The sequence below is a fragment of the Pseudopipra pipra genome, chromosome 12 (genome assembly GCF_036250125.1).
Source record: "Pseudopipra pipra isolate bDixPip1 chromosome 12, bDixPip1.hap1, whole genome shotgun sequence".
NCBI classification, from domain to species: Eukaryota; Metazoa; Chordata; class Aves; order Passeriformes; family Pipridae; genus Pseudopipra; species Pseudopipra pipra.
Genome location: NC_087560.1, coordinates 21,001,163 through 21,026,566, shown reverse-complemented (window position 1 = coordinate 21,026,566; position 25,404 = coordinate 21,001,163). Strand labels below are relative to the sequence as shown.

The following is a 25,404-nucleotide window of genomic DNA, read 5'->3' as shown; positions in this document are numbered from 1 at the left end:
ACCACAGCCCAGAGCCCACCCAGCCCAGCCCCTGGCACCACTCTGGTGTTTGGGATGGCAGCAGGGCAGCTTCCAGACCCTGCTTTCCATCCTGGGAGGTGCGATGGGCTGGTGAGACCAGCCCTGGCTCAGAAACCAGGAGCTGGAATATGGGACACCCCAGAGTGAAGCTGGGGGTCAGTGGTGAGTCCTGGGGAGCTCATCCCATGGGCAGTGGCTGGTGGCAGTGCCAGGGACACACTGGCCAAATCTGGAGATGCTACAGTGACCTGGGAACATCACAGCCAGGCTCAGAGGGGCTGGGGGCATTTGGGACGTGGCCAACATGGGGACAGTGAAGTTTAATGGAGACAGACGTAGAAAATAATAAGTCAGGGGCAGCAAAGCTCTGGGTGCACTGAGCACTGCCCTGTCTGGGCACGGTCCCCCAACCCTGGTGCCGTGGGGGGGTCACCCACGTACCCAAACATCCCTCAGAGCCCCCGGGGTGACACAGGACACCCCCGGAGTGACTGGAGTCTGGGGTGGGAACTCACCACTTGATGAAGTGAACCCTCTTGTTTCCCTGCAGGACGACGAAGCCGAAGGGTGTGAAGGCCAGAAACGCCGCGTTCCCCGACACGTCCTGCAAGGCAACCGTGGCTGATGTCAGTGCTGCTGGCAGCAAAGCGGGCACAGCACCAGCCACCCTCGGCCAGGGGCTGGGGCACCGCCTGTGTGCCAGCTCTGCCAGCACCCTGCTGCAGTTACATGTTATCACTTATATATCACATTGACACACAGAATATATGCTGTTATCATAACAGTATGTTATCATTGTTGCAATTAATGTATCTATTTATTATATATATTGTAACCATACTGTTATATGTCACTATATATAGTTATTATATAGATATACAGTATTTATTTAGTATATATAATAAGTACTATAATGTACATAGTTCGATATAGTTATATATTGTATTATCATAGAATCATAGAACATCCTGAGTTGGAAGGGACTCACAAGGATCATCGAAGCCCAGGTCCTAAACACTGTATTATATTACTAATACATGCAGTAATTAACCCGGGACATGATAACCCCTGGCTGCACTTCTCTCCCCCAGAGCCCTGCCCAGCCAGTGCCCTGGGCAGTATCAGCCCAGTTCAAAGCCACCAGTTCTGTCTGGTTCAGGTAGCACTTCAACCCCATCCCAAGGGCAGCTCCAGGGAAGTGATCAGTGACTGCACTGGGTGCAGGGAAAACCAGAGACACTCAGTTGTGAAAATGTTGTGAAATAGTTGTGGCTGATCAGCAATCGCTGGATTCACCCTGGTTTTGGTTGTGGCCAGCAGGCATCCAGAGGGCTCTTGAGGGATGCTCAGAACAAAAGTCCATCCTCAGCCTGTCAAGGCTGAAAGGCAGAGAGAGTTGATCCCCAACCAACACCTGCACAGGGCAGGGTGTGAACCCCAAATTCAGAAACCTGCCACAGTTCAAGCCCTGGGCTGCCCAAAGTGCTCTGGCTCTTTCCCAAATCTGGGAAAGCCTTCAGGAAAGGAAGCAGGGTCTCAGCAGAGTGATGTACCCTCCTGGGGGTGCAGAGGCTTGGTAGGGGCTGGGGGGGGGGGCTAAAGGGGGCATAGGACCCTGCACAGGTTCAAAAACCCTGTGGATGTGGCCCCTGGGACATGGGTTAGTGGAGGGCTGGCAGTGCTGGGGGAGTGGTTGGGCTCAATGGTCTCAAAGGGCTTTTCCAAACCAAACAATTCCATGATTCTCTTTGCTTAGGCCAGAAGTTCTGTCCATCATGTGATACAGAGAAATGAGGGAACCCCTGTTATTCACACACACACATTCATGCAGGGATTGGTGTCTAGAACAGTTACCAAGGACGGCATCAGCAGCTCCAGTGAGCCCTGCTTAAGAAGGGAATATCTTTTCCTGTGTTTGCATTTTTTGGGGAAAACTACTGTAAGACCACGAAAACTTCAGACAAACAGGACCAAGTCAAAGGGCATGAACCAAGAATGCCTGGTGGGAGGAAACAGCCCCTCATCCCAACTCTGCCACAGTCCATTGGAGAAGAGGGAACAGAATCAGCTCCATTTCACTTTGGATCCTTTAAGCTCATTAACAGCAGCTCTTGATGAATTAGGTTGAATTCTGCTAATAGACCTAAAAGTGTGTATATTTGTCCTTAGCTGTTGTAAGAACATGAATCAGTGTCACTCAAATATATTTAAAAATGTTCTTGGGGTAAAAGAAAGGCAACTACAGCAAAGGTCAGAAATGGGTGGTTCCTGGTAAGAGCACTGGTTTAGAGGGAATTCAGAGCAAAGCAACCCCCGGGGCACTCACAAACAGCCCATAAACAGGGAACTCCCCCAGTTTACTGCAATTGTGTGTTAATGTGGCACAATTCAGGGAAAAGCCCTGAGGGACCCCAGCACAGGCACGGCCTGAGGGGAGAATTCTGTCTGCTTTGCATCCCACATCCATCTGCATGTGATGGGATTATCAGGGAGCAGAGAGCCACAGGCAGTGACATCCACAGTCAATAAAGAGCATTTCCAAAAGCAAACTGGATTATGGGCTGGGCAGAGCAGAGGATGGACTGTCCCTGGCAGGTTAATGCCTGGTTGTTCCTCAGCCACTGACCCTGTTACTGCCTCCCAATGACCTCCTTCAGCAGCAGATGATTGACCCCTCTCTTACAGCTGTCTGCATGTGAAAATGCTTCCCTACAGCTTCTCTGGACACCCTCTGGGAGGGTTTTGGGGAATCCAACCGGAGCAATAGCTTTAGGAACTGCTTTAGGAACTGTTTTACCTTGCATGGGTGTGGGTCAACCCCGTAGGTCTCCAGAGTCTGGGCTTTCCTGAGAAAATTCAGCTCTGAAGTAGCTGGTGTCTGCCCACTGAAGGAGAAAAAAAACAGGGGAAAAAGGAATATTCCATGGAAGAGAGGAAAGGCAGCTACTGGGATTCTGTTAACAATGAGGCATCAGCTATGGCTCATTCCTGTTAGATTTGTTATGGGATCAACAGGAGCACAGCACTGGAGCCCAGCCCATCCTCTCCTGCCAGTTCCTTCCACAGGAGCCACACTGAACTGGCAACACTGGGAAGGGCCAAAAAGGAGCATCTGCCAAATTTAGAGATGAATTCCCTACTTGCAGCAGAGACATTTCATCCACAGGGAGGAAAGGGGAGTTTGGGGGCAGAGGGCAGCAACCTCTGCATATAAGGACACAGCTTACACACTTTAAGGACTGAAAATCCCAAACAGGGATAACAGTGCTCCGAGCACCAGCAAACCCCACAGCTCTGGTACCTCAGCTCCGACTTGTGGATCTCTGCAATCTTCCTCTCCAGCTTCTCTGAGTGTTTGGGGAAGAACTGGAACTTGGAGCTGTAGCCTTCTGGGTGCTTCCCTGGGTCGTAGTCCCCAATCTCAGCTGGTGGGAGACAGATCCAGTTGGGAAGAGCAACAACCAAAGCACACTCCCCATCCCGGCAGCACCCAGTCAGGGCTCAGTGTCCCCTGGGAATGCTGCTCCAACCCCACTGTGCTTCCCACTGGGAGGGGTCGTTTGTCAGGCATTAACTGCATCCACTTAATTCCATTGCTTATGTGGGAATCACTCAGCAGCAGATGGTCACAAATTTATTAATTGCTCGAGGTGCAGGAGCAGGCAGGCAAACAGGCAGAAGGGCAGAGGCTGGATGAGCCAACAGGATGCTGCCGGAATGCAGGGGAGACCCAGCCCCCATCCTTGTCCTCCCCCAGCCCAGCCCAGCACTGGGGGTAATATCAGTATTCCAGGTGCAGTGACCTGCTGTCAGAGCAACAATGGAAGCAGTGCAGAGCAGGAAGCCCCAGCCATTACCCTGCAGGATGTAGGCAGCCAGCAGCGCCGCGTCCGACGTCTTGCACAGCAGCCGCCCGTGGTACAGATCCCTTTTGATCTGCAGGAAGACTAAGTACCTGGGGACAGGAGGGAGAGTCCATTCATTAAGCAAAGTTTAAATTACCCAAACAGGCAATTTAGATGTGGAGTATCTGCCACCAGACACTTGCTCTGACATCTCTCTCCCAGCAGTTCGTTTACCAGACCTGACACTCGCTGGGAGTGAACCAGGGCTGATTCTGGCCAGGACTGGGGCTCAAATCCACACATCCTAGCCCTGTTCCAGCCCACAGGGACATGATGCCTACTCTGGGGCCAGCACCCAGCCCAAGGGCTGGTGGAGATCTCCATCAGCCTGGATACCCTCTGAGTTTCTTCACGGCACCAGAACACAACTACAATCCCCCCAGCCCATCCGAGGTGCCCAAGGATGATGCTCTGAAGGGGATCTCATGGTCCACAGCCCACCAGCAACTGCTGCACTTCCCAGTCCTGCATCCTCCCCTGTCTGCTCAGCTTCCCCATAACATGATTTTTCTCCTTCCCAAACTTTCTGTGTCCTTTCAGGTCTCAGCACACACTCCCATCCCTCCTCTGTCCTTGCCAGAGATTGGCACAGTATCACCCAGGGGGAATTGCCTCCTGTGCTCACCCATCCCTATCTCCATGCCCAGTGAAAAGACAAACTATGTTGGAAAATTACATATTTAAATAAATTTAAACCTAAGTAACAGTTTGGGCTGAGTCCTGTGGTGTTTGGGAGAACCTTTAGATGATAAAATGTGAGTCACAGAGGGAAGGAGCAAAATGGAGCGCTCAGAAATGCATTTAAATAACCAGGCTCACACTCTGCAGTCTCTTGGTCATGCCTCATTGCTCAAATCCATGTTTACGATGAGATAAACCACTAATTTGCACAGATAAAATATATTAAAGAGAAATCAAGATATTGAAGTGGACTCTGTCCAGGGGAAAGTGAATTTTAAGCCCAGGCTCCAGCTGCAGCTGCAGGCACACCTCAAATGGCAGCAAGGAGGGACAACTCACCTGCATGGGACTCAACCTGGACCCGTGGAGGTGACAGAGGGCACAGTTAGATGAGGTTTTGGGAGGACATTCTTCACCGTGTTCCACCCTCTGCCATGGGCAGGGACACCTTCCCCTATCTCAGCTTGCTCCAAGCCTGGTCCAACACGTCCAGGGATGGGGCAGCCACAGCTTTTCTGGGCAATCTGTGCCAGGGCCTCCTCACCTCACAGGGAAGGATTTCCTCTTATCTAACCCTTTACTCTTATCAGTGTGAAGCCATTCCCCCTTGTCCTGTCCCTCCAGGCCCTTGTCCCAAGTCGCTCTCCAGCTCTCTTGGAGCCCTTTTAGGTGCTCCAAGGGGCTCTCAGGTCTCCCTTTACAGAAGGTGCCAGCTCAGAGCCCTCCAGCAGAGGCTCCAGCCCAGTTGCCCCAGGCAGAGCTGACCCTCCCCACCCCATCAGTCAGGGGCTGGGGTTGATGTGCTCCAGAGACCCACAGCCATGGCTTGTTTTCCAGAGCTGCTGAGGTTGCTCCATGAGTTCTCCTCATGTCCTTCCTCCTGGCAGGAAGAGCAGCCTGAAGAGCCCCTAAAGACAGAACTGGGAGAAGGGCTGTCAGGTTCTCACGCAGTTATCGCCCGGCGCTCCCAGAGCGGCCGAGCTCCTGGCGTCAGAGGGATGGAGCTCCTGGCGTCAGAGGGATGGAGCTCCTGGCGTCAGAGGGATGGAGCTCCTGGCGTCAGAGGGACGCGGCTCATTGCTCCCAGGGACTGCTCCCAGGGAATGGCAGGGGAACTGCAGGCACTCCAGCCCTTCACCACAGACTGAGCACCATAAGGACACCCTGAGCTGAGGACAGTGGCAGGAGTGTGAGCAGCAGCAATGGGCATTCCAGGGACAGTGCCATGTTTGGAGTGCTCTGCCCTGGAATGTGGTTTGGAACCACTTGCAGTCAAAGACCAAGCCAGGGGGTTTAATCACAGAACCCTGGAATGGTTCGGGCTGGAAGGGACCTTACATTCCACCCCCCTGCCACAGGCAGGGACACCTTCCACTAGACCAGGTTGTTCTAAGCCCCATCCAACCTGGCCTGGAACAATTCCAGGGATGGGGCAGCCACAGCCTGTGCCAGGGCCTCACCACCCTCAGCCTCTGCTTCCCACCAGGTATGGCAGCTCCGTGTGCTGACTCAGCACAGACGGGGATTTCCAAGCTTTTCTCCCACAGCTGGGACAATCCTGAAGTGTCCAGGTTGGTTTGGAAATCCCAACAGCTGTTGCTCTCCCCTGACTACAAAACAAAGCCCTGTGCTCCTGCCCTGGCCCAGCTAGTCCTGCCCTGCCCGTACCTGGTGATCTCCTCCTTCAGCGCCGCCGGGTCCGTGGGGTAAAACTTGACACGGAAGCACATGGTGAAGGGAGGCTGGGCTGCAGGAGAACAGAGACACTGTGTCACCAAGGGCAAGGCTTTCCCCTTCATCCTGAACCACCCTGCTTGAGCAGATGGTCAGATATGCTGGGGGTTTCACCCACCTGCCCCACTCCCCCCAAACACACCCACTGCCCGTGGTAAGGAGGGAGCAGACAGGCAAGAAGACATTCCTCACTGCAGTGGCCATGAAGTGTAGATGTCCCTGATAAAGCTGTGGGGAAGCACCAGCAGCACTATCTGCTGGCCACTCAAACCTCTCCCCACTCCCAAATCTCATTTCTCCATCCCCTGCTGTCCTGGTCTCCACAGACGCTGGTGCCCCGTGCTAGGGGGTCATGACCAGCTGTGCTGCAGTGGGGCTGGTGGTGAGTGATCCTGCTCTCAACCCACCAGAACAACTTTTGGGGGAGCCTTTTTCTGGGAGACGGGCTGCGAATTGACCCCACAAGGGACAGGCTGGAGAAAATGGAATATATCTAAGATGGAAGGAGCACACACTGTCTGTCTGGGACACCTACAACACTCACCCCGCATCTGCTTCACAACTGACTTGGTAAACTCCAGCCAATGCTGAAAGGAAAAAGAAGGTGATTAAAGCCTGATGGCTGTGACTTCACAAGGTGGGAAGGATAAGGAAGAGGAGGGTACTGCTCCAGGTGAGAAAAGCCACCTGAATGTCAGTGAGTGTCCCTGGAAAGGAAAAGGAGGAAGTGGGGGTTCAGACTGGCCCTGTCTCACAGTGAGGGAGAAGCTTCTGTGCTCAGCTCCTGGCCCATCATTGGCTGCTCCCTGTTACAGCCGTGGCAGAAGGTGCCTTGGGAGTAGGAATTAGTTGTTATATTGATCAGTGGGAAGCACAACACAAGGCTGTTATCAACAGCTGTGTCTGGAGTGTGTTCGAACTGGTTCTCATTCACAGTGAGGGGTGGAACAGCTCACTCTGCACACATTCTAACTCTGAGGAAGTGGCAGGACTCACTCACACAGCCTTGGGGTGGGAATGCAGCTCATTGGGCCCGTGGGTCTGTGTGCCCCTCTGCCAGACCTGCTGCAGCTTCCCGGGGCTCAGCAGGACACGGATCCGTGCCAGGAGCCGGGTCAGACCAGGTCCTGCCGAGCCCTCAGCTCCTGCACTCCCACGTCTCGTCTCACTCTCCATCGCCCGAGGCAACACTCAAGCGTTTGGATCCCCGGCACAGAGCTGTCAAATGGCCTAATCTCGGTGTTAACACGTGAATCAGTGCTAGAAATGGTCCTGCAGACCCGCTACCAGGGGATCTCCCTCCTCACTTTGCAACAGCATCACATCTCTCACTCTGCAACTCCCGATGCCTCCAGCCCTCACACGAGGATCCGAGGGCCGGGTGAGTCCCTCCGGCTCACACATCCCAGCCATTGCCGGGGACTCGGGGAGCCGGGACACTGGGGCTGCTGCCAGAGCCTGGGTGCATCCCAGACCCTTCCCCCGCAGGGCAGGGGGTGTCCCCAGGGTGCTCAGAGGGCCTGTCTCATGGGCAAAGGAATGACCCTGTCGGGGCACCCACAGACCCCTGTCCCAGCAGCAGGGCAGGGCAGGGCAGAGCTGCGGGGGAAGAGCCCCTCATCACCACCTAAACCTGATTTTATCTCTGACCTTTGCTTTCAGCGGCGAGGACAAGCCTGACACCCCTCCCCCGGTCCGGGCAGGAGGGGCTCTCTCTCACCCTTTGCTTGTCGGGGTCCACAAACCGGATGCCGAAGTAATCCTTCTCCAGCAGGTTCAGGTGGTGGCAGAGAAGGTCGAACAGGTACTGGCCCTTGGCATCTCTCTGCAGGACAAAGAGACTCAGTGACCGAGCAGGGGGAAGGGATGGGGGGGTGGGTAGAGAGCTCGGGGAGTGGGGTCCGAAAATTGTGAAGTGACACCAAGGACAGTGCAAACCCCACACACATCCCTGTGTGATATTTTCAACTCAGAAACCATCTCCCATCCCATCCGAGGGGCAGCAGCCACGAGCAGGACCCCACAGCAGCACCAGACAGAGCATTAACGGGGAATTTAAAAGTATCGGAGATACAAAATCTGCTACATCTCAGAATTTTTTAACATTTCATTTCCAACGCTGCAGACTGAAGCACACACTGGGAGCTGCTCCACAGCGGTGCTGGCCCTGGACACCGCGGTCCTTCCAGCACATTGGCATGACAAAAAAAAACATTATCCCACCTCGCACGATCTGCTTCTTATCGGCCTCTTCCTTTATCTGGCTCAAATTGCAGCTTGCCGCTAAACAAAGGGGGGTTTGTCGCGGTCCCCCTCGGGCGATGGGTGCTCACCTCCCTGCCCTGGGCTGTTGTTATGCAGTTCAGAGGTTTTGCCAGCACACACCCAAAAACTCTCCTCCTCCCCTGGGCTGGGGGGCGCAAACGCGGCCCCCGCAAAGCACCCGCTGTTTTGGCTAATGGTCGATCGTTGGAGTCGTTAACCTTTATCGTTTCAGTGTCTCCCACCCAGAATTCCCACCTCACCCGTACCGGTGCCCGAAGGCGGACAGGCCCCCGAGAGCCCCGGGCGGGCCCCGCCGGAGCTGCTGCTCCTCGCAGCCAGCGGCTCCTGCTCTCCGCGCATCAAAGGCTGCTCCTGACACCCACGCTGCCTCCCTGCTTCCCACAAATACAGCGAATACATTGTTTCCTGACAAATACAGGGAACGCACGCGTTATCTGATCAAACGAGTGCGTTATCTGATCAAACAGCGCTCGGCAGACACAGGCTGCGATGGGGGACCCCCACGGGACGGCATTAACCCATTCCTGGGGTGCCGCACGTGAAATGTGTTTGTGCGGGTTTGAGCAGCTGCTGACACCGTGCCCTGGGGGCCGGGCCTGGCAGCACCGGGGGGATGCGGCGGTGACCCCGGCAGTGCTGCCGCCGAAGCAGGGGCTGCCCGGGCCCGGGGTGCAAACCCTGCCCGGGGACAGCCCGTCCTGCCTGCCCGGCTCTGCAGCACCGGCCTCGGGAGTGGAGCACAGAGGAGTCAGAGGTGCCCTGGTGCTCTCCCGACCCGGCACCTGTCCACACCGAAATAAATCACAGAATCACGGAGTGTGGAAAACTCCTCCAAGACCATCGAGTCCAGCTGTCCCCCAGCGCTGCCAAGGCCACCACTAACCCATGTCCCCATGTGCCACATCCACACGACTTTTAAATCTGCCCAGGGATGGGGAATCCACCTGGGCACCCTGTGCCAGGGGTGGACAGGCCTTTCCAGGAAGGAATTTTCCCAATATCCAACCTAAAGCTTCCTGGCACAGCTTGAGGCCGTTTCCTCTCCTCCTGTCCCTTGTTCCCTGGGAGCAGAGCCCGACCTCCCCCCCGGCTCCCCCCTCCTGTCAGGGGGTTGCAGAGCCAGAAGGTCCCCCCTGAGCCTCCTTTTCTCCAGGCTGAGCCCCCCAGCTGCTCCTGGTTCTCCAGCCCCTTCCCCAGCTCCATTCCCTTCTCTGGACACACTCTAGCCCCTCCATGCTTTTCTTGGAGTGAGCACTGGGATTTTGGAGCTGCTGCTAAAGCCCAGTGGAGCAGCCCCGCAGAGCCTGCGGCAGGGCCGGCCGGGCTCTGCAGTGCATGCACCGAGCTCGGCTGAGCGCGCTCTTTCCCCACCTATTAGCGAGTTTTTATCCACTCTCGCAGACTGGCTGCAGCTGTTCGGGCAGAGGGGAGGGCGTCGGGAGCGCTGCCGGGAGCGCTGGCAGCTGAGGCGCTCTGCAGCCGCAGCACGGCGGGCAGACGGGCAGGAGCTGTGCAGGCAGCATTCCTGCCAAGCCTTGGGAGAGCCGGGACCGTCAACAAACATCGCTCCCCGCAGGCGGCGGGTCCTGCCAGCCGGGAACGGCGCTCCGGCAGCGCAGAGCTCACCTCGGGCATCGCCTCTGCCAGCTCTGCCCCCCTGCATCCCCCTCCCTCCCGGGCAGGCAGCAGGGCCCACCACTTACCCCTGCTGGGATGTCCACGTGTACCGTGGCTTTGGAAAAAACGAAAGATTCCCATTTCCATACTCAGGAACCCCGTATTTCAGCTGCCTCAGGTGCAGCCCCTGGCCGGGCTGGGAGGAGGTGCTGGGTGACATCCCCAGCTGTGCATTCCTGGTGCTGCAGCACCCTCAGCCGGGGGCCAGCAGAGACCACCCCGCAGAGGAACGAGATGCCAGCCCACGGCTGGGAGAAAAGACACATGGGGAGCAGGAGGGACCCCAGGGCCACCCACAGCAGCCATGCCCCTGTCCCTTGTGCACGGCTCAAGGAGCAGACACTGGCACTGGAGGCAGCTGATCAGCTCCAGCAGAGGCAGTGCCCCCCAGCACCCCAGGGCCACCTGCCCTGCAGCCCTCCCTTGGCAGAGACATCCCTTTGGGAGGCTGGGAAGGAAGGGTCCCCATGGGCTGCTACTTCACTGGGAACATGGCTGTGGGTGGCCCTGGGCTCGATCCAGGGCTGCAGTGCCCATCCATTCTCCCAAAACACAAAGGAACTCCCTCCCAGGGACCACAGGTCCCTTCAGCCTGTGCCCCTCACCCACTGCCCTGCTGCCACTTGTGCCTGGGGACAGGGAGCAAATGCCTCTGGCCAAGCTGGAGCTGCTGGCCAGGATGGTCAGCCTGTGCTGGGCACTGGCACTGCCAGCTGCTGCTTGGGAAACAAGGCTGCTCCACCCTGAGCCGGGATATGGATTTAGGTGCTGAACTCGGAAAACCATGGCCTGGATCGTGCTTTATTAATGGGCAGACCAAGCTCTGTGTGCACCATCCATCACTGTCCCCAGCACTGCCCAGCCCAGGCACAGGGGCACAGACAGGGAGGAGGAACAACACCTGAATTCACATCCCTTCTCCTGAGCCAGAGCAAATTACTTTTTGTTCATTAAATAGGATTCAGTTTTTCAATGAGGACTGAAGCAGCTTGAGAGGAGACAAACGGTGGCAGCACCTTGGGAACAGTGGGACAAAGCCTGGGCCCTGCTCACCTCTCAGGCATGGGATCACCTTCCCAGCTCAGCTGTTACCTGCTTTGGGGAGGCTGGACCTCCTCCCTCATCATCCAGAAAACAGTAATAAATGTTGGGCTTATTCTCTTCCCCTAAAGAAGGTCAGTCTGCAGGCTGAGCTAAAGGAACGTCTGGCACAGACACAGAGGTTAAAACAACTAATAACAGAAAATGCATAAACAAAGACACACTCCTAAATCATTCCCAGACAGACCCAAAGGGCTCTCAGGCCCAGAGCCACTGCTGCAGGAGTGCAGGGCTGATTCCACATCCCCCCCAGCATCCCAGCCCTCTGCACCTCCCAGAGCAAATGTCACAGGGATTTGCCCCAGGCTCCTCTCCCTTTTCCTGCCCCAAAGCAGGATGGAATGCTTTCCTCTGCAGTTTTCATGGAGGAATTGCAAGGACGGACAAACCAGACATCCCCCAGTGCCTGGAATGTGGTGAAAGTGTGAAACCACGATGGCATTACAGGGGGAATGTTCCCTCTTTGATCTCTCTAACTTGAATTAAACATATTCTAAATTAATCATTAGCAAAATGTCTTTCAGGAAATTATCTGAACTGCCTTTACAAATCATGACTTAAAAGAGCTCTCATTGCATAACACCGGCTTAAATATTCTGTGTTTGGATCTTTATGTGTTCTTATAAAATGAGACTCCTGTCTGTCTGAAGGTTTTTGAGGTCAGCCCTTCGGGGTGCCCGGGCTGATGGGGAGAGCACGGCCAGGCGCTGGCACACACCGGGATGCCAGGCTGGGACACACCACACCGAGGGTTTGCTGTGGATGCCAACACCTGCCAAGGACTTCCAGTGTCTGAGGGAGCCTATAAGGAAGCTGGAGAAGGACTCCTCATCAGGAACTGTGATTGGACAATTCTCACTGCCAGAGGGCAGGGTTAGGGAGGATACTGGGAAGGAATCCTTCCCTGGGAGGGTGGGGAGGCCCTGGCACAGGTTGCCCAGAGAAGCTGTGGCTGCCCCTGGATCCCTGGAAGTGTCCAAGGCCAGGCTGGACGGGGCTTGGAGCAACCTGGGCTAGTGGGAGGTGTCCCTGCCCATGGCAGGGGGTGGAATGAGGTGGGCTGTAAGGACCCTTCCAGCCCAAAGCAGTCTGGGATTCTGGGATTCCATGACTCAGAACTTACAAACCCTGGAGGAAGTGCAGCCGAGCAGAGCCCCGTGCCCAGACACCTCTGGGGGCCGTAGGGGCTGTGTCCCTGTTATCAACCACAGGGCATTGGGATAGGAGTGTTCCAGGGGAGGCTGGGCTGGGCAGCCAGCACGGCCCTGCTGCTGCTGCTGCAGAGGACAGCTGGGATCACCATCACGCTGCTGTTCTGGGTCATAACACCCCTGACTGCCCTGCTCTGGTGTGAGCTGAGCCCAGGCTGCAGGAGCTGCATCGTGGCACAGGCAGCTGAGAACCTGCAGAGTTGTGTTTTCTGTCCCTCAGCCCCATCACCCTGATGCACTGTCAGGCAGCCTGGGGTCTGACCCCTCAGCTCAGATCCCACATTCTCCCTCATACCTACCTTTGGCCAAGGGTGTCACTGGGACTGGATCTCATGGCATTCTTCATTTCTGTGGGATCTCTGGAGCCCTAAGCACATCCCAGTGCCCCAGTTCATCTCTGCAGACTGGCTGAGCTCAGGGCAGTGAGTGGGATTGGGGGACAGACTGTGGGACCACACTGATTTGGGGTGGGAGGGCTGGGAGGGGAGCACAGCCTCGAGGGACAGCCACCTGCACTCATGGCAGCAGCCACAGCACCCAGTGCCCACCCTGGCTGAGGGACTAACCCTGCCCAGGGGACACTGCCAGGGAGGGGGGCAGTGCTGCTCCCAGGCTCCATCACTCCCTGTGCTGCTCCTTGACGAAGCCCCTCGGAGCCATCCAGCCCCACAGCACCTTCCCGAGGTCCCTGAGGAGCAGGAACCTGTCAGCAACAGCTTCATCCTGAGATTTATTGTGCTCTGCCAGTGGAGCTCCTCGGTGGCCCTGGGAACAAGCTCTTCCAGGGAGTTTTGTGATCACTTTTTATGAGGGAGACAGGGCAGTGCTGTGCTGGTGGCAGGGAGATCCTGCTGGGATTTTCCAGTGGGAAATGCACCCGTGTGATGTGGGTGATGGGAGTCTCCCCGTGCCAAGGATGCAGCATCTCAGCATCCTCAGCCTCTCAACAGAGCTCAGCAAACTCCATTTGGGACCCACCTGGCCCTCAACCTGCATCCCAGCCACTGCCAGCCCAGCATCCCAGTCCCTCCCAGTGTGGAGGGGCCCAAAGCTCTCACCAGCCTCTGTGGAAGTCCATAAGATGCACAGTGCAGGATGCAGAATTCAGCACCATTGAGTGCAAGAATCTTGCTCAATGTGCTGCAAAACAGAACCCAGGCTCTGCAGGGAGATGGGCACCTGCAGCACTGGCAAACACAGAACCCCAGGGGAGTTTTAAACTTTAAGAAGATTAAAGTAACCTTGCATTCTTTGCTTTTCTAAGCTCCTCAGCCAAAATTAGGGTCATCCACAGATAAAAAAGTAAAAGAAAAAAAAAGAGAGGTTTAAAAATAGCAGCTCATCTGAAAATGAGTGAAGGGCTCACTTCAGGCAGGAGTGTCCCCAGCCTGTCCTGGGGCTGTGACCTCACTGTGCCCAGGGACAGCTCTGTGCTGCAGGCTGGGACCCCAGTGCCTGGTGGCACTCCAGGTTTGGGGGATGAGGGAGCCCAAATGGCCACAAGGGACTGGGAGAACACAGCTCACATGGAGCAACACCAGCCTCCCCCAGCTCTGCTGTGCTGGACTCCCAGCCCCAGCCCAGCCCCACGGTCCTGGACCCCCAGCCTGACCCTGTCAGACCCCCAGCCTGACCTCCAGCCTGACTCTGATCCCCAGCCCCACTGCAGTGCTGAACCACCAGCCAGACCCTGACAGCCCCCGGTCCCGGCCCCCAGACTGACCCCCAGCCCCCCCAGCGTTTGCACGTTGGGCTCCAGCACCACGTTCCCCCAGCACCACGTTCCCCCAGCACCACGTTCCCCCACGGCCCCTCTGCGGATTAAGCCCAGGATTTACAGAAGCAGCAGCAGCAGCTGAAAGCAGCTCCTTCCTGTGTTATTTGGGCTGGAAATCTCCTTGTGGGCTGCCCACTCGTCCCTGCTTCCTGAGCTTAGGAGGAGATTATTTTTTTAAAGGAAACTGTCAAAAAAGTCTATTTTACAAAGTGAAGTTTAAGCTTAAGTCTCTTTGGCAGCAACATCTGAGCTGGGAGAGATCAAAGGCCCTCCAGCTCCATTGCCAACATGAAGAGATCTTCACCAGCAATTTGACTGCAATATTGAGCTTTAAATGCTTCATTTTCCAAGTTGGGCATTGTGCTGTACGAGCCCAGGATTTATCATCCCTCGGACAAAGTTAATGTTGGCTCTGCAGGCAGGGCCAGGTCCTCCTGACTGACAGCTCTCAGCCCTCTCAGGGAGCCAGAGCCTCAGCTGAGCTGTGGAAATGGGAGGAAATGGGCAAAAAGAGGCCTGAGAATATTAATTTCCAGGCAGGGAATAAGCAGCCCAGAAATGTGTGAGGATGCCTGGAGCAGAGCACTCCAGCCTCTAACAGGGAATGTTACCTGTGCTGAGCCCTCTCTCCCTAAGGGCCCCCAGGGAGGGGCTCTGGGGGGCAGGAGGGCTGGAGGATCCCCCCCAGCGTCGGGCAGGTGTCCCCAAGGACAGGACATGTCCCTGCCAGGGCAGGGCTCCGGCAGCTCCCGCAGTGCCCACGGCTCCTGGGCAGGTGCCGAGACCTCTGGGGGATGTGGGGCAGGAGAAAGGTGCCCTGAGATCACAGACTGAATAAAGCAGAGTCCCAGACTGGTTTGGGATGGAAGGCACCTTAGAGCCCATCCAGTGCCACCCCTGCCATGGGCAGGGACACCTCCCACTAGCCCAGGTTGCTCCAAGCCCCGTCCAGCCTGGCCTTGGACACTTCCAAGGATCCAGGGGCAGCCACAGCTTCTCTGGGCAACCTGGGCCAGGGCCTGCCCACCCTCACAGGGAAGAATTTCTTCCCAATACCCCCCCTAACCCTGTCAGTTTGAAACCATTCCTCCACATCCTAGGGGGAGATGCTCTGGGAGCCATCAGTGAATCCAGGACTCCAGGAGAGAGCCCACCTGCTCCACCAGAGCCCACCAGAGCCCACAGCACCTGCCCACCCAAGGAGACTCCAAGTAAGGAAAAGGGGTTTTACATAACTCCAGTGTAATCCAGTTATATTTATAGCATATGCATTTCAGTATTAATTCCCTGTTATCTCTAATCCTTCCTCCTTGCTGACACGGTAATTTCTGTCTTCAAGACTTATCCAGGCAGTTTGATCCAGAAGTTTATAAAGCTCTTGAGAAGGAAAGTTCCTAATGAAGGGACTCTCGGAGCCTTAAACTCCAGATTATCGATTCCCGTCTTAATCCCCCGCAGGTTTTTCAAACCTTCCACATGCTGGCATGTGCAGAAGGTTCACCACGGCTCTCCATCACAGAATTTCAGCTGCTGATGTCCCATTTAGGAAAGAGTCCACAGTGGGACATCAGTTGAGCACAGTTTTAAATCCATTAATAATCAGGGAGTTGTGGCAGGAGCACGTGCCAGGCTCCCAGCGAGCAAGGTGGTGGGGCTGTGACCCTGTCTGCTGCTCCTGCTGCATGTGGGGAGGTTTTGTCTCCTTGTTTGATGAGTTTCCCTGACAGCTTCACGTTCCCAAGGCCTTTGGAAAGCTCACTCTGTGCTTTCCCCTGAGCTTACCCAGCCCAGCACTGCAGCTCTCCAGGCACAATCCCACAGCCCTGGCATCTTCCTGGCAAGGAGTGGGAACCTTGCTGGAAACAGAGCAGAGCAGAGCCATGCTGTCCTCCCCCAGCCCACGTCCCCAGATGGGCAGTTTGTCCCTCCCTGCTCCTTTGTCACCACAGTGGCAGTGCCAGGTGGGACCGATCCTGCTCAGCTGTTCCCTGTGCTCCCCAGCGCCCATCCCGGGGGGCTGGAAGAGACCCTGGCTGGGCAAAAGGCACCTCTGCTGAGCCCCATCTCTCCCAGGGTGCAGGTCCCTCATCCCTGCCTGCTCTGGCTCCCTGAACGGTGCCAGTGGCATGGACGGTGGCACGGGAGCTGGGGATGGCACTGGAGCCGAGGGTTGGCAGTGCCAGCGCTCACCAGACCCCGAGCAGCAGGGACAGGGCTGACCACCAGGCACTGCCTCTTCCACAGACCAGCTCCATCAGGAATGTCTCCCGCCCAGGCTCCATCCCCATGCTGCAGCGTCAGGGCCATCTGTCTGCAGCAAAATCCTGCTCGTGAGTCCCAGCCAGGCACAGCCAGCACAGCTCCTGCCAGAGCGGCAGCTTAACACCCTGCAAATATTTACCGTGGATTAAATACAGGGATTTTTAAAAATTAATTAAAGGAAAGATATGTTTGAGGTTTGTAAACCATCCTGCTCCAGGCTGGCAGGCGGGTGTGCTGCCTCCAGCCAGCTGGGCAGGGCAGGGCAGGGCTGCAGGGACAGGACCAGCAGGGTGGGGAGGAGAGCTGACCCTCCCAGGGGGACCCCACATTGCCTCTGGCAATGGAATGGAGTAAAGAATCTACTACTCTGACTCATGGAAGGCAAGAAATAGTTTTTGTCCATGTTTCCCCTGAACACCCACAGGGGTACCTGGAGCCCCAGCATTCCTTGGAATTAGTGATTCCCTTCATCACTGGCACAGGTTGCCCAGAGAAGCTGTGGCTGCCCCTGGATCCCTGGAAGTGTCCAAGGCCAGGCTGGATGGGGCTTGGAGCAACCTGGGATAGGGGAAGATGTCCCTGCCCATGGCAGGGGGTGGGATGAGATGAGCTTTAAGGTCCCTTCCAACCCAAACCATCCTGGGATTCTATGGACTATCATTTCCTCCATCCATCCCAACATCAGCCAGCACAAGGCAGGACATCCCCACCTCCTAATCACGACCCATCTGCTAATCACAACCTGGGCTGAGGAGCTCCGGGCTTGCATCAACCTGGATCCTGCCACAGACACTTCCAGAGAATGCACGGAGCATCCCCCAGCCCTGACAGCTCTCCAGCAATCCATACCTTCCCTCCCAGTGACTGATGACATGTCACCTTACATTCTGCTACCATGTAGCTTTTATGAATTAAATTTAGAATTTATAAGTCTATAATTGAGAGGCACTGAAAATCTCCCTCCATAAAACCAAATTGGTTTTTCCAATAACTCAAGTCCCTTTTTTCATTCATGCAGGCTGGAGTGGCTCCATGTGGCTCTTGTTGAAATTGGCTCTCCCCTGCCATTAGCATGCAAAGGGCTCTCGGTGCAACCAGCTCTGGTATATATTATTTAGAGGTTAATAAACATGTTCATAGGGATCAGCCAGTGATGAATATTGCCTTGTCAGGAAGTCAGCCCTCCCTGCTGCAAACAAGAAGGGTACTGCTAATGCAGGTCAGACTGTCTGGAGCACGTAGGAACCAGAAATGCTTTGGCAACAGAGCTAGGAAGGGTTTGGAGCACCAGGAGGGAGCTGGGGGGGCTCAGCCTGGAGCAAAGGAGGCTCAGGGGGGACCTTCTCACTCTCTGCAACTCCCTGACAGGAGGGGGGAGCCGGGGGGGGGATCAGGCTCTGCTCCCAGGGAACAAGGGACAGGAGGAGAGGGAACGGCCTCCAGCTGTGCCACGTTGGAAATTAGAAAAATTTCTTCATCAAATGGATTGTCCAGCCCTGGCACAGCTGCCCAGGGCAGGGGTGGAGTCCCCATCCCTGGGGGGATTTTAAAGCTGTGTGGATGTGGCACTTGGGGACATGGGTTAGTGCTGGGGAAGGGTGGGACACGACGATCTCAGATGTGTTTTCCAGCCTCAGTGACTCTGTGCCACAGGGTTGGTGTCAAGTGCTGCTGTCCCTGAGCTTTTGGATTTGTACCTGGGGGTCCCACTGGCTGTCGACTCCTCCAGTACCTGTGCAAGGTGGCAACCATTCCATGGACCTGAGTTCCAGCTGCCAGCCTGGTCCAGCATCTCCCAGCTCCAGCAAAGCTGGGTCAGAGCGTGTGGAACCCTCAGCTGTTTGCAGAAGACAGGACAGCCCTGGTGAGCTGTGAGAGGCAGGACAGGCTCAGCACCCTCCTCCTTCCACCCCTGTAGCTGCAGAGGTGTCAGGGGGACCCCTCAGGACAGGGGTTTGTGAGGTCCCGTGAGGAACTGCCCTTTGGAAGCAGCATCCTCTTCCCTAACCCGCGGGAACGAGCCCTGCTCTCTGTGCTCAGCTCTGCTGCACTCACAGCCGAGGAAGCAAAATAAACCAAACCCAAACATAAATCCGTGTGTGCCACGGGCACCCAGAGCAGCAGCACCCCCGGCTCTCTTGGCAGCGCTCCTGCCGAGCCGTTCCCTCCCTCCAGCAGCCGACTGCAGCACAGGGCTCAGGGGAGGGAAGAAAGGAAACTATAAATGGTTCATGAAAAATTTACCTTTCATGAAAGCGAAGTGCGGCGCTGGAAGAAGCACAGGGGTGAGGGATGCAATGATGCCCAGCAAAGCCACAGTCCAGCTCTTCCTTCGCCCTCTCTGGCCCTGGCAGTGGGGGGAACACAGCAGCTCCCACGGACACAATCCCCAAACCAGCCCCGGGTGTCCCTGTGGCCGTGCTGGACCAACTGCCCCAGTGCTGCATCCCGGGGTGGGGCTGGAGGGGGTGCTGAGCATCCAGCACACCCAGGAGAGTGGGCTGAGCCCTGTCATTTGCTTGGACTCCACCAGTGCCAAGTGTCCCCAAACCCTTGTTTTTTGTGTTGCAAAAACGGCTGCGATAATTCGGTGTGAGCTGTGAGACCCCTGAGCACAGAGCTAAAACCCCATGAGAGTGGTCCCCTGCACACCAGGCCTCCACCAGGACCAGTGCCAAGGATTACAGCTTCCCCAGAATTATTTCCCACAAAAGACATGGATTCCTGCAGGCTCCCAAATGCATAGGGGGAGGTGGGGCTCAGCTCATGCTCCAACAGATTTAAAAACAGAGCTGAAACAAAACAACAAAAGTAAGGGAAAATCCTGATTCCAAACACAAGGCAGGTGTTCAAAACTAAGAGCAGGTTCAAAAACAATTAAACAATTAATATTTCCATCTCCTGGAATTGCACATCGAGAATAAAGACCATCAGGCACCAAGAGAGGAGCTCGAGCCCCGTGATTGAGGCAAACCAGCTTTTATTTGTGCTACAAGAATGACCATATGTGGAATCCTTCTGGGAGACTGCAATCAGTCAGATTAACATGATAATGAACTCTGATTTACCCAGCCACGGGAAGATATTTGTCCTGGGAGATGTGGCATTGCTCCCTGAATATTAACAAGGAGGACTTGGATTTTATAGCCACAGACAGCACCGGGCTGCAAGAGGGCTCATCATCCCAGGGGGTGATTTCCAGGGGAGGCAGAGAGCCCTTTCAAGGTGTAAAATGATCCCCACTAATAGAGGGGCAGGGAGCAGAAACTTCCCAATAAATGTGACAGTGCCTTCAGCAGCAGCAGAGACACAGACCCCAGCGCTGCAGGGGGAAATCTGCACCAAAACAATGTTATTTTATCAATAACACGGGGGGACAAACCTCAGAGAACACCCTGGGCACCACACAGGGAGCACAGGAGAGAGAGAGAGAGGAGAGTCCAGCCTTGTGGAGAGCAACCTCACAGGCTGGAAAAGCTTAAACTGGAGAAAATGCTGCTGTGAGCCCTCTTTCCAAACGGGGGCTGGGGAAGGCTGTGCCAGCACCAGGGTGCTCTGGGCCAACCCTTGTTGAGTGGGGATGCTGTGGGCAACAGGGATGCTGCCCAGCTGGGCTCCCACAGCAGTAGCTGTGCTGCTCCCCCCTCCCCTTCCCCCAGACAGGACCTTTGCCCATGGAACTCAATTCAGGGGGATTGGGAGGGGCAGCAGCAAACCTGCCCAACCCTTCTGCCACCAAGGCAGCCTGGCAGCTCCTGCAGGCACTGACAGACAGCACTGGAACATGGAAAGTGGAGAGACCTTTAGAAGGGGACCCTGCCCCCAGCACCCCCTCCAAGGTTCTGAGGCCACATTCCTGCAGGGATGCAGCAGCACAGCCCATCCCATGGCAAACAAGAGCTCTCCAAGGAAAGGGCACCAGCCCCAGTCCCTTTTCCCCTGAAGCCTTGGCCAAGAGGGGCAGGCAGGGGCTCCAGCACAGCATTCCCTCTGCCCACCTGGGAGCTGAGCATTGCCAGCTGCCAGCCTGGGCCAGGAGTGTGTGAGCAGGGCTGCAGCAGGTCTGATCACAGCCCAGCTCTCCACTGAACACTCTACAACCTTGTTGAGCAGCTGGGGGTCGACTTCAGAGAGCCTGTGTTTTATTCATCACAGGGCTGAGACAGAAGCACGCTCAGACGAGAACCTGGAACGATGGCAGAACCTTTAACTGGTGTTTTATGGTGCCTGTCCCTCCAAAATCCTGGCCTGTGCCTCCCTGTGCCCAGCCCTGTGCTGTGCCGCCTCAGTGGGCAGGGGCTGGAGCTCCTGCTGGGAGCAACGCCACAAAAGTGACAGGTCATGGATCACCTCTCATCTCCCTGGTCACCCAAACCACCCCCTGACACCAGCCCAGTGCCCACAGGCAGCCAAAAGCACCGACTTGGTGCCGGAGGTGCCAGCTCAGGCTCCTGCCACCTGCAGCCCGTGGCATCACAGACCCAGGGCTGCCACTGCTGCAGTCCAGCCCTGGGGATGCCCATCCCGTGCTGGTGCCACTCACTCCATCAAGGGGTCCAGGGAGTCCTGGACAGGGCTTTGGGAGGCACCAAGGACTAAAACCACCCCTCAAAACCCAAACCAAAAAATCCCCACTTTGCTTCCTGGGTCATCCAGAGCCAACTTGTTTGTTCCCCTCTCTCTAAGCACATTTTTCTCTCTTTTCTAGGGTTTTAGGTTGAAAGAGAAGCTGACCTGGAACTGCAGAATGGATTGTTCTCCTGGGCATCACACACAGACCCTACAAATCCACCAGTTCTTTTCTCATTTAAGGTTTCAGCTGCTCAGGTCCACACTGAGTATTTACAGTGGGATGTGGTTTGTGGAAAAGGAAAGGAAGAAAAACTGCTTTGGCTGCTGTGGTTTTACTTCCAAAGGCTGCTGGATTGATATTGGGAACAGGCTCTGGAGCGATGTGTTTGTCATCTCAGCAAGGCCTTTGTTTTGCCTCTGGGTTTAAAATCTCAAAATACATATTCAATTAAATGCAAATGCCTGCTTTCACCTGGGACCCAACAAAAGCCTTGTGAAGTGAACACTGACCTTTCACGTTCCCTCTCCATGGCTCCCTGCCTTCTCCTGTGTGTCAAAGCCTTTCAGGAAGACCAGGACTGGTGACCTGGCTGGGAAGAAAGCAGCACCCTCCTGGGTGAGCTGTGGCCAGTAATTGCTGACCCACGGAATCCTGGAACGGTCTGGGTTGGAAAGGACCTTAAAGTTCATCTAGTCCACCCACCCTGCCATGGGCAGGGACACCTCCCACTAGCCCAGGTTGCTCCAAGCCCTGTCCAAGCTGGTCTTGGACACTTCCAGGGGTGGAGCAGCCACAGCTTCTCTGGGCAACCTGTGCCAGGGCCTGCCCACCCTCACAGCCAGGAATTCCTTCTCAATATCCCATCTAACCCTGCCCTCTGGCAGTGAGAAGCCACTGCCCCCTGTCCTGTCCCTCCATCCCTTGTCCCCAGTCCCTCTCCAGCTCTCCTGGAGCCCCTTCAGGCCCTGCAAGGGGCTCTCAGGTCCCCCCAGAGCCTTCTCTTCTCCAGGGGAACTCCCCCAGCTCTCCCAGCACAGGGACACCCAGTCAGTCCCAGGGCATCACTGGGGCCACCCTGCAGCTGTGGATGAGCCCTGGGGGACTGCAGGGACAGCACAGCCCCTGCCACCCCCATGTGCTCCCCAGGGAGGGCTGCTGGCTCTGCTCTGCTCCAATCTATGGGAACAGGGCTCTGCAAGGTGCCCTCCTGCTGAACACCCGTGTTCCCTGCAGCCCCCAGGAGCCATGGACAGCCCTGGCCCTGCTCCAGCCACACACACAGTGCCAGGGGAAGGAGCCACGGGCTGGCTCAGCACAGAGCTCTCGTGGTGCCAGCACAGGGGATGGGGCTTTGCTCAGCTGTTCTATTTTTAAAGAGCCCCCAAAAGGCCTCTGTCCTTCCAGTCACATGCCAGTGTCACACATGACCTTTTCAGATTAACCCAAGAGGGCACAAAGCATTCTCTGGGGCCGGTGATTTGGGGGATGGTGATGTGGGCTGACATCTCCCTGCAAACACAGCGCTGGGATGGTGCAGTGAACACCTCAGGGAACTTCAGGCCCTTTTGAGCTCAGAGCGGGCGATGCTGCCCCCAGTGCCACCCCCAGGGTGTCCCCACCTGCCCTCCACAGCCGGGTCCCCTGGGGGAGGTGCCCAGGCAGCACAAGGCCAAGGCTGAGCCCAGTTCAGCCCCCAGGTGGGAACCATCCCTTTGCACCAGCCTGGAGCACAGAGGAGGGGCTTGGTATTTAAAGCTCCAGGTTTGGACAGGATCTGCAGTAACATCTGCAGGGAGGATGTGCCATCCTCCATGGCAAACTTTTGGAGAAGTGGAAGGAAAACTGTCATTCCATCCATTTCCCAAGCTGTCCAGCAGGATCCAACCACCCACAGCAAGCCAGAAGCAGGATTACTTGTTTTGTTGGTTTTTTCCAAACAGAAACAAGTGACCTTATTTCTGTGTTCTCTCCTGAGCACTGGCACAACTCCCCTTGGCTCTGTCACAGCCCCTGGCAGGGGACACTGGAGGGCTGGGGATTGTCCCCCTCTGCCAGGCACCTGTGTTCCTGTAGGAAAATGTTGATTTAAGCCTGGATGGCTGTGTAACCTCTACCACAGCCCAGATCAAGGGATGGGAACTGTGGCTCATCCCCCAGCCCACTGAGCTCCGCAGGGGGTGCAGGGCCAAGTCCATCCTCAGGTCACCCAGGGCTTCACCCTTCCACCCATCACTGCACCGGGATGGAAAGCCTGGTAAGGAAACGAGACCCTCTTTGCACCCCCCACCCCTCGATGGTGGGTGATTGGGGAGAGCAGCCCACAAAACCAGCCCGGATTTCTAACAGCAAATGCTTTTCCCACATTATATTCCACAAATCAGTGATCTAATCCCGCTAGCAGCAGCGCAGGCAGCGCACAGCTTTCATCGCTCCGGAGCAATCCCCGTCCCCGGGCACGGCACCCCCGGAACGCCCAACCCCGCCCGGCTTCAGAGCAGCCGCCAAGTCCCAAATGCCGCCGGAGCGCTGCCTTGATGTTAACGTGTTTACTTTCCATATCAAACCCGACAGAACAAAGGATTCTCAGCTCCACTCAACACAAAGATGTTTGACAAAGCATCACGGCTGGGGATGAGCCCTTGGAGGGGTGGCTGCGGCTCCACAGACACGTCCTGCTGCACTGGCACCTCAGAGAGGAACCAGGAGTGTCCCCCAGGGAGGGAACCCACCGGGCCCCCCATAACCACCTGCCAAACCCACCCACTGCCACAGCCACCAGAGCCATGGAGGGACCACGGGCAGTGCCACACTCTGATGGATGAATGTCCAGTGGGAACACAAGCCCATGGCAGGAAGAGGACAAAGCCACCAGTTCCAGGTGCTCTGGAGCCCCACAAAGCCCATTCCCACCCCTCTCTGCAGAGCCCCTCTGTGCAGTACAGGTGGTGAGTGAGAGGGGGGACCAGCAGCTCCTGGGGCAGTCTGGGCTAGGAAGGGTTCAGCTTCCCAAAATCTGGGGAAGCATCAGCTTTCTGTGACAGCAGGAAAGGAGTGACCAGGCCTCCAAGCCCAGGGCTGCTCACGTGTGGAGGGGTCTGGCCAAGCTGCTCTGCAGGGCTGGGGCTCCCCTGGGCCCCCCGGGCTCTCAGCCCTGAACTGAGGTTGGATCCAGATCTGCCATCTCTCCCCAAAACCCTGGCACCCAGACCCGGTGGGTTTGGGCACCTGCAGCACACAGTGACTTTGCCAAGGTCAGGAGCTGGCACAGCCTCTGGAATGCCAGGTCTCCAATCCTGGAGAGGCACAGGGGCACCCAGGACCTGCCAGCTGGGGCTCTGACATGTCTGCACAGTCTTCAGCTACTAAATTACAAAGCACTTATCATTTAATTCCCTGTTTTATATTGTACCTGTGAGCAATGTGCAAAGCCCTGTCTCAGAAGCCACAGAGCCCCATCCCACCGTGCCAGCACACCAAAGGCTGAGCTTCCCAGGGTGCAGCTCTCTGTCTGTGACCAAAGGGGATTCCAGCACAGGTTCCCCTGCCCACTGCCTGGACTGGGAGGCTCCAGCAGTGACTGGTCCCCAACCAGCACAGTTGGCTGCCCATCAATTTGTATTCAAATTCTGCACCACCAAAGCAGCTGGGCACATCCTGGCACTTTCAGGGTCACTACTCCTGAGCACATCCAAATTGAGCTGCTGCCAGGTGTGGCTCACTCCCGAAAACCTGTCCTTGCTGCAGGCAGGGGGGCCATGGGAGAGCCAGGGAGGTGCTGCCAGCGGGCACAGCACAGGGCACACTGAAGGGTTCTAACCATCACTGACACTTCCATTTTAAACTGAGATCCAAAGCCATTCCCATTCCCCAAATCCTCAGTGAATGCCAGGGCAATCCCTGGGAGTGCTCCAGGGAGGTCCAAAAGGCAGCCCCTCTGGAACAGTCGGGGTATTTTTGCTCATGGAAAGAACGTGGGAATCGCAGACGGACAGAGGCAACCATCCCCTTCAGGCCTGGCCAGCTCATTACAGGCTCCAAGTCCAAATTCCTTTATCACTATTAAAAATCAACTCCTGGCAATGCTAAAAATCAGAGACATGAAAAGAAACTGTCTGAATTCCATGTCTGTGTTCCAGACAGCCACCACAGCCAGGGCACTGACACTGCTCAGAGAAT

The 25,404-nt window shown here is 56.1% G+C and overlaps 1 protein-coding gene and 1 long non-coding RNA gene across 3 annotated transcripts in view; both read right to left on the bottom strand.

Moving 5' to 3' along the window:
- Window positions 1-25,404, bottom strand: part of LOC135421112 (uncharacterized) — a 141,846-nt gene that overhangs the window by 18,318 nt on the left and 98,124 nt on the right. The gene's annotated exons all lie outside the window — the stretch shown is intronic.
- The window catches only part of FRMD5 (FERM domain containing 5), a 73,697-nt gene that overhangs the window by 9,144 nt on the left and 39,149 nt on the right, over window positions 1-25,404 (bottom strand). For both annotated transcript variants that reach the window (XM_064669362.1, XM_064669361.1), the window contains exons 2-8: window positions 8,062-8,166; window positions 6,886-6,928; window positions 6,276-6,354; window positions 3,879-3,976; window positions 3,323-3,446; window positions 2,819-2,906; window positions 537-625 (exon numbers count right to left, since the gene is read on the bottom strand). In XM_064669362.1, the coding sequence (XP_064525432.1) occupies window positions 537-625; window positions 2,819-2,906; window positions 3,323-3,446; window positions 3,879-3,976; window positions 6,276-6,354; window positions 6,886-6,928; window positions 8,062-8,166 (626 nt within the window). The remainder of the gene's footprint in view (window positions 1-536; window positions 626-2,818; window positions 2,907-3,322; window positions 3,447-3,878; window positions 3,977-6,275; window positions 6,355-6,885; window positions 6,929-8,061; window positions 8,167-25,404) is intronic.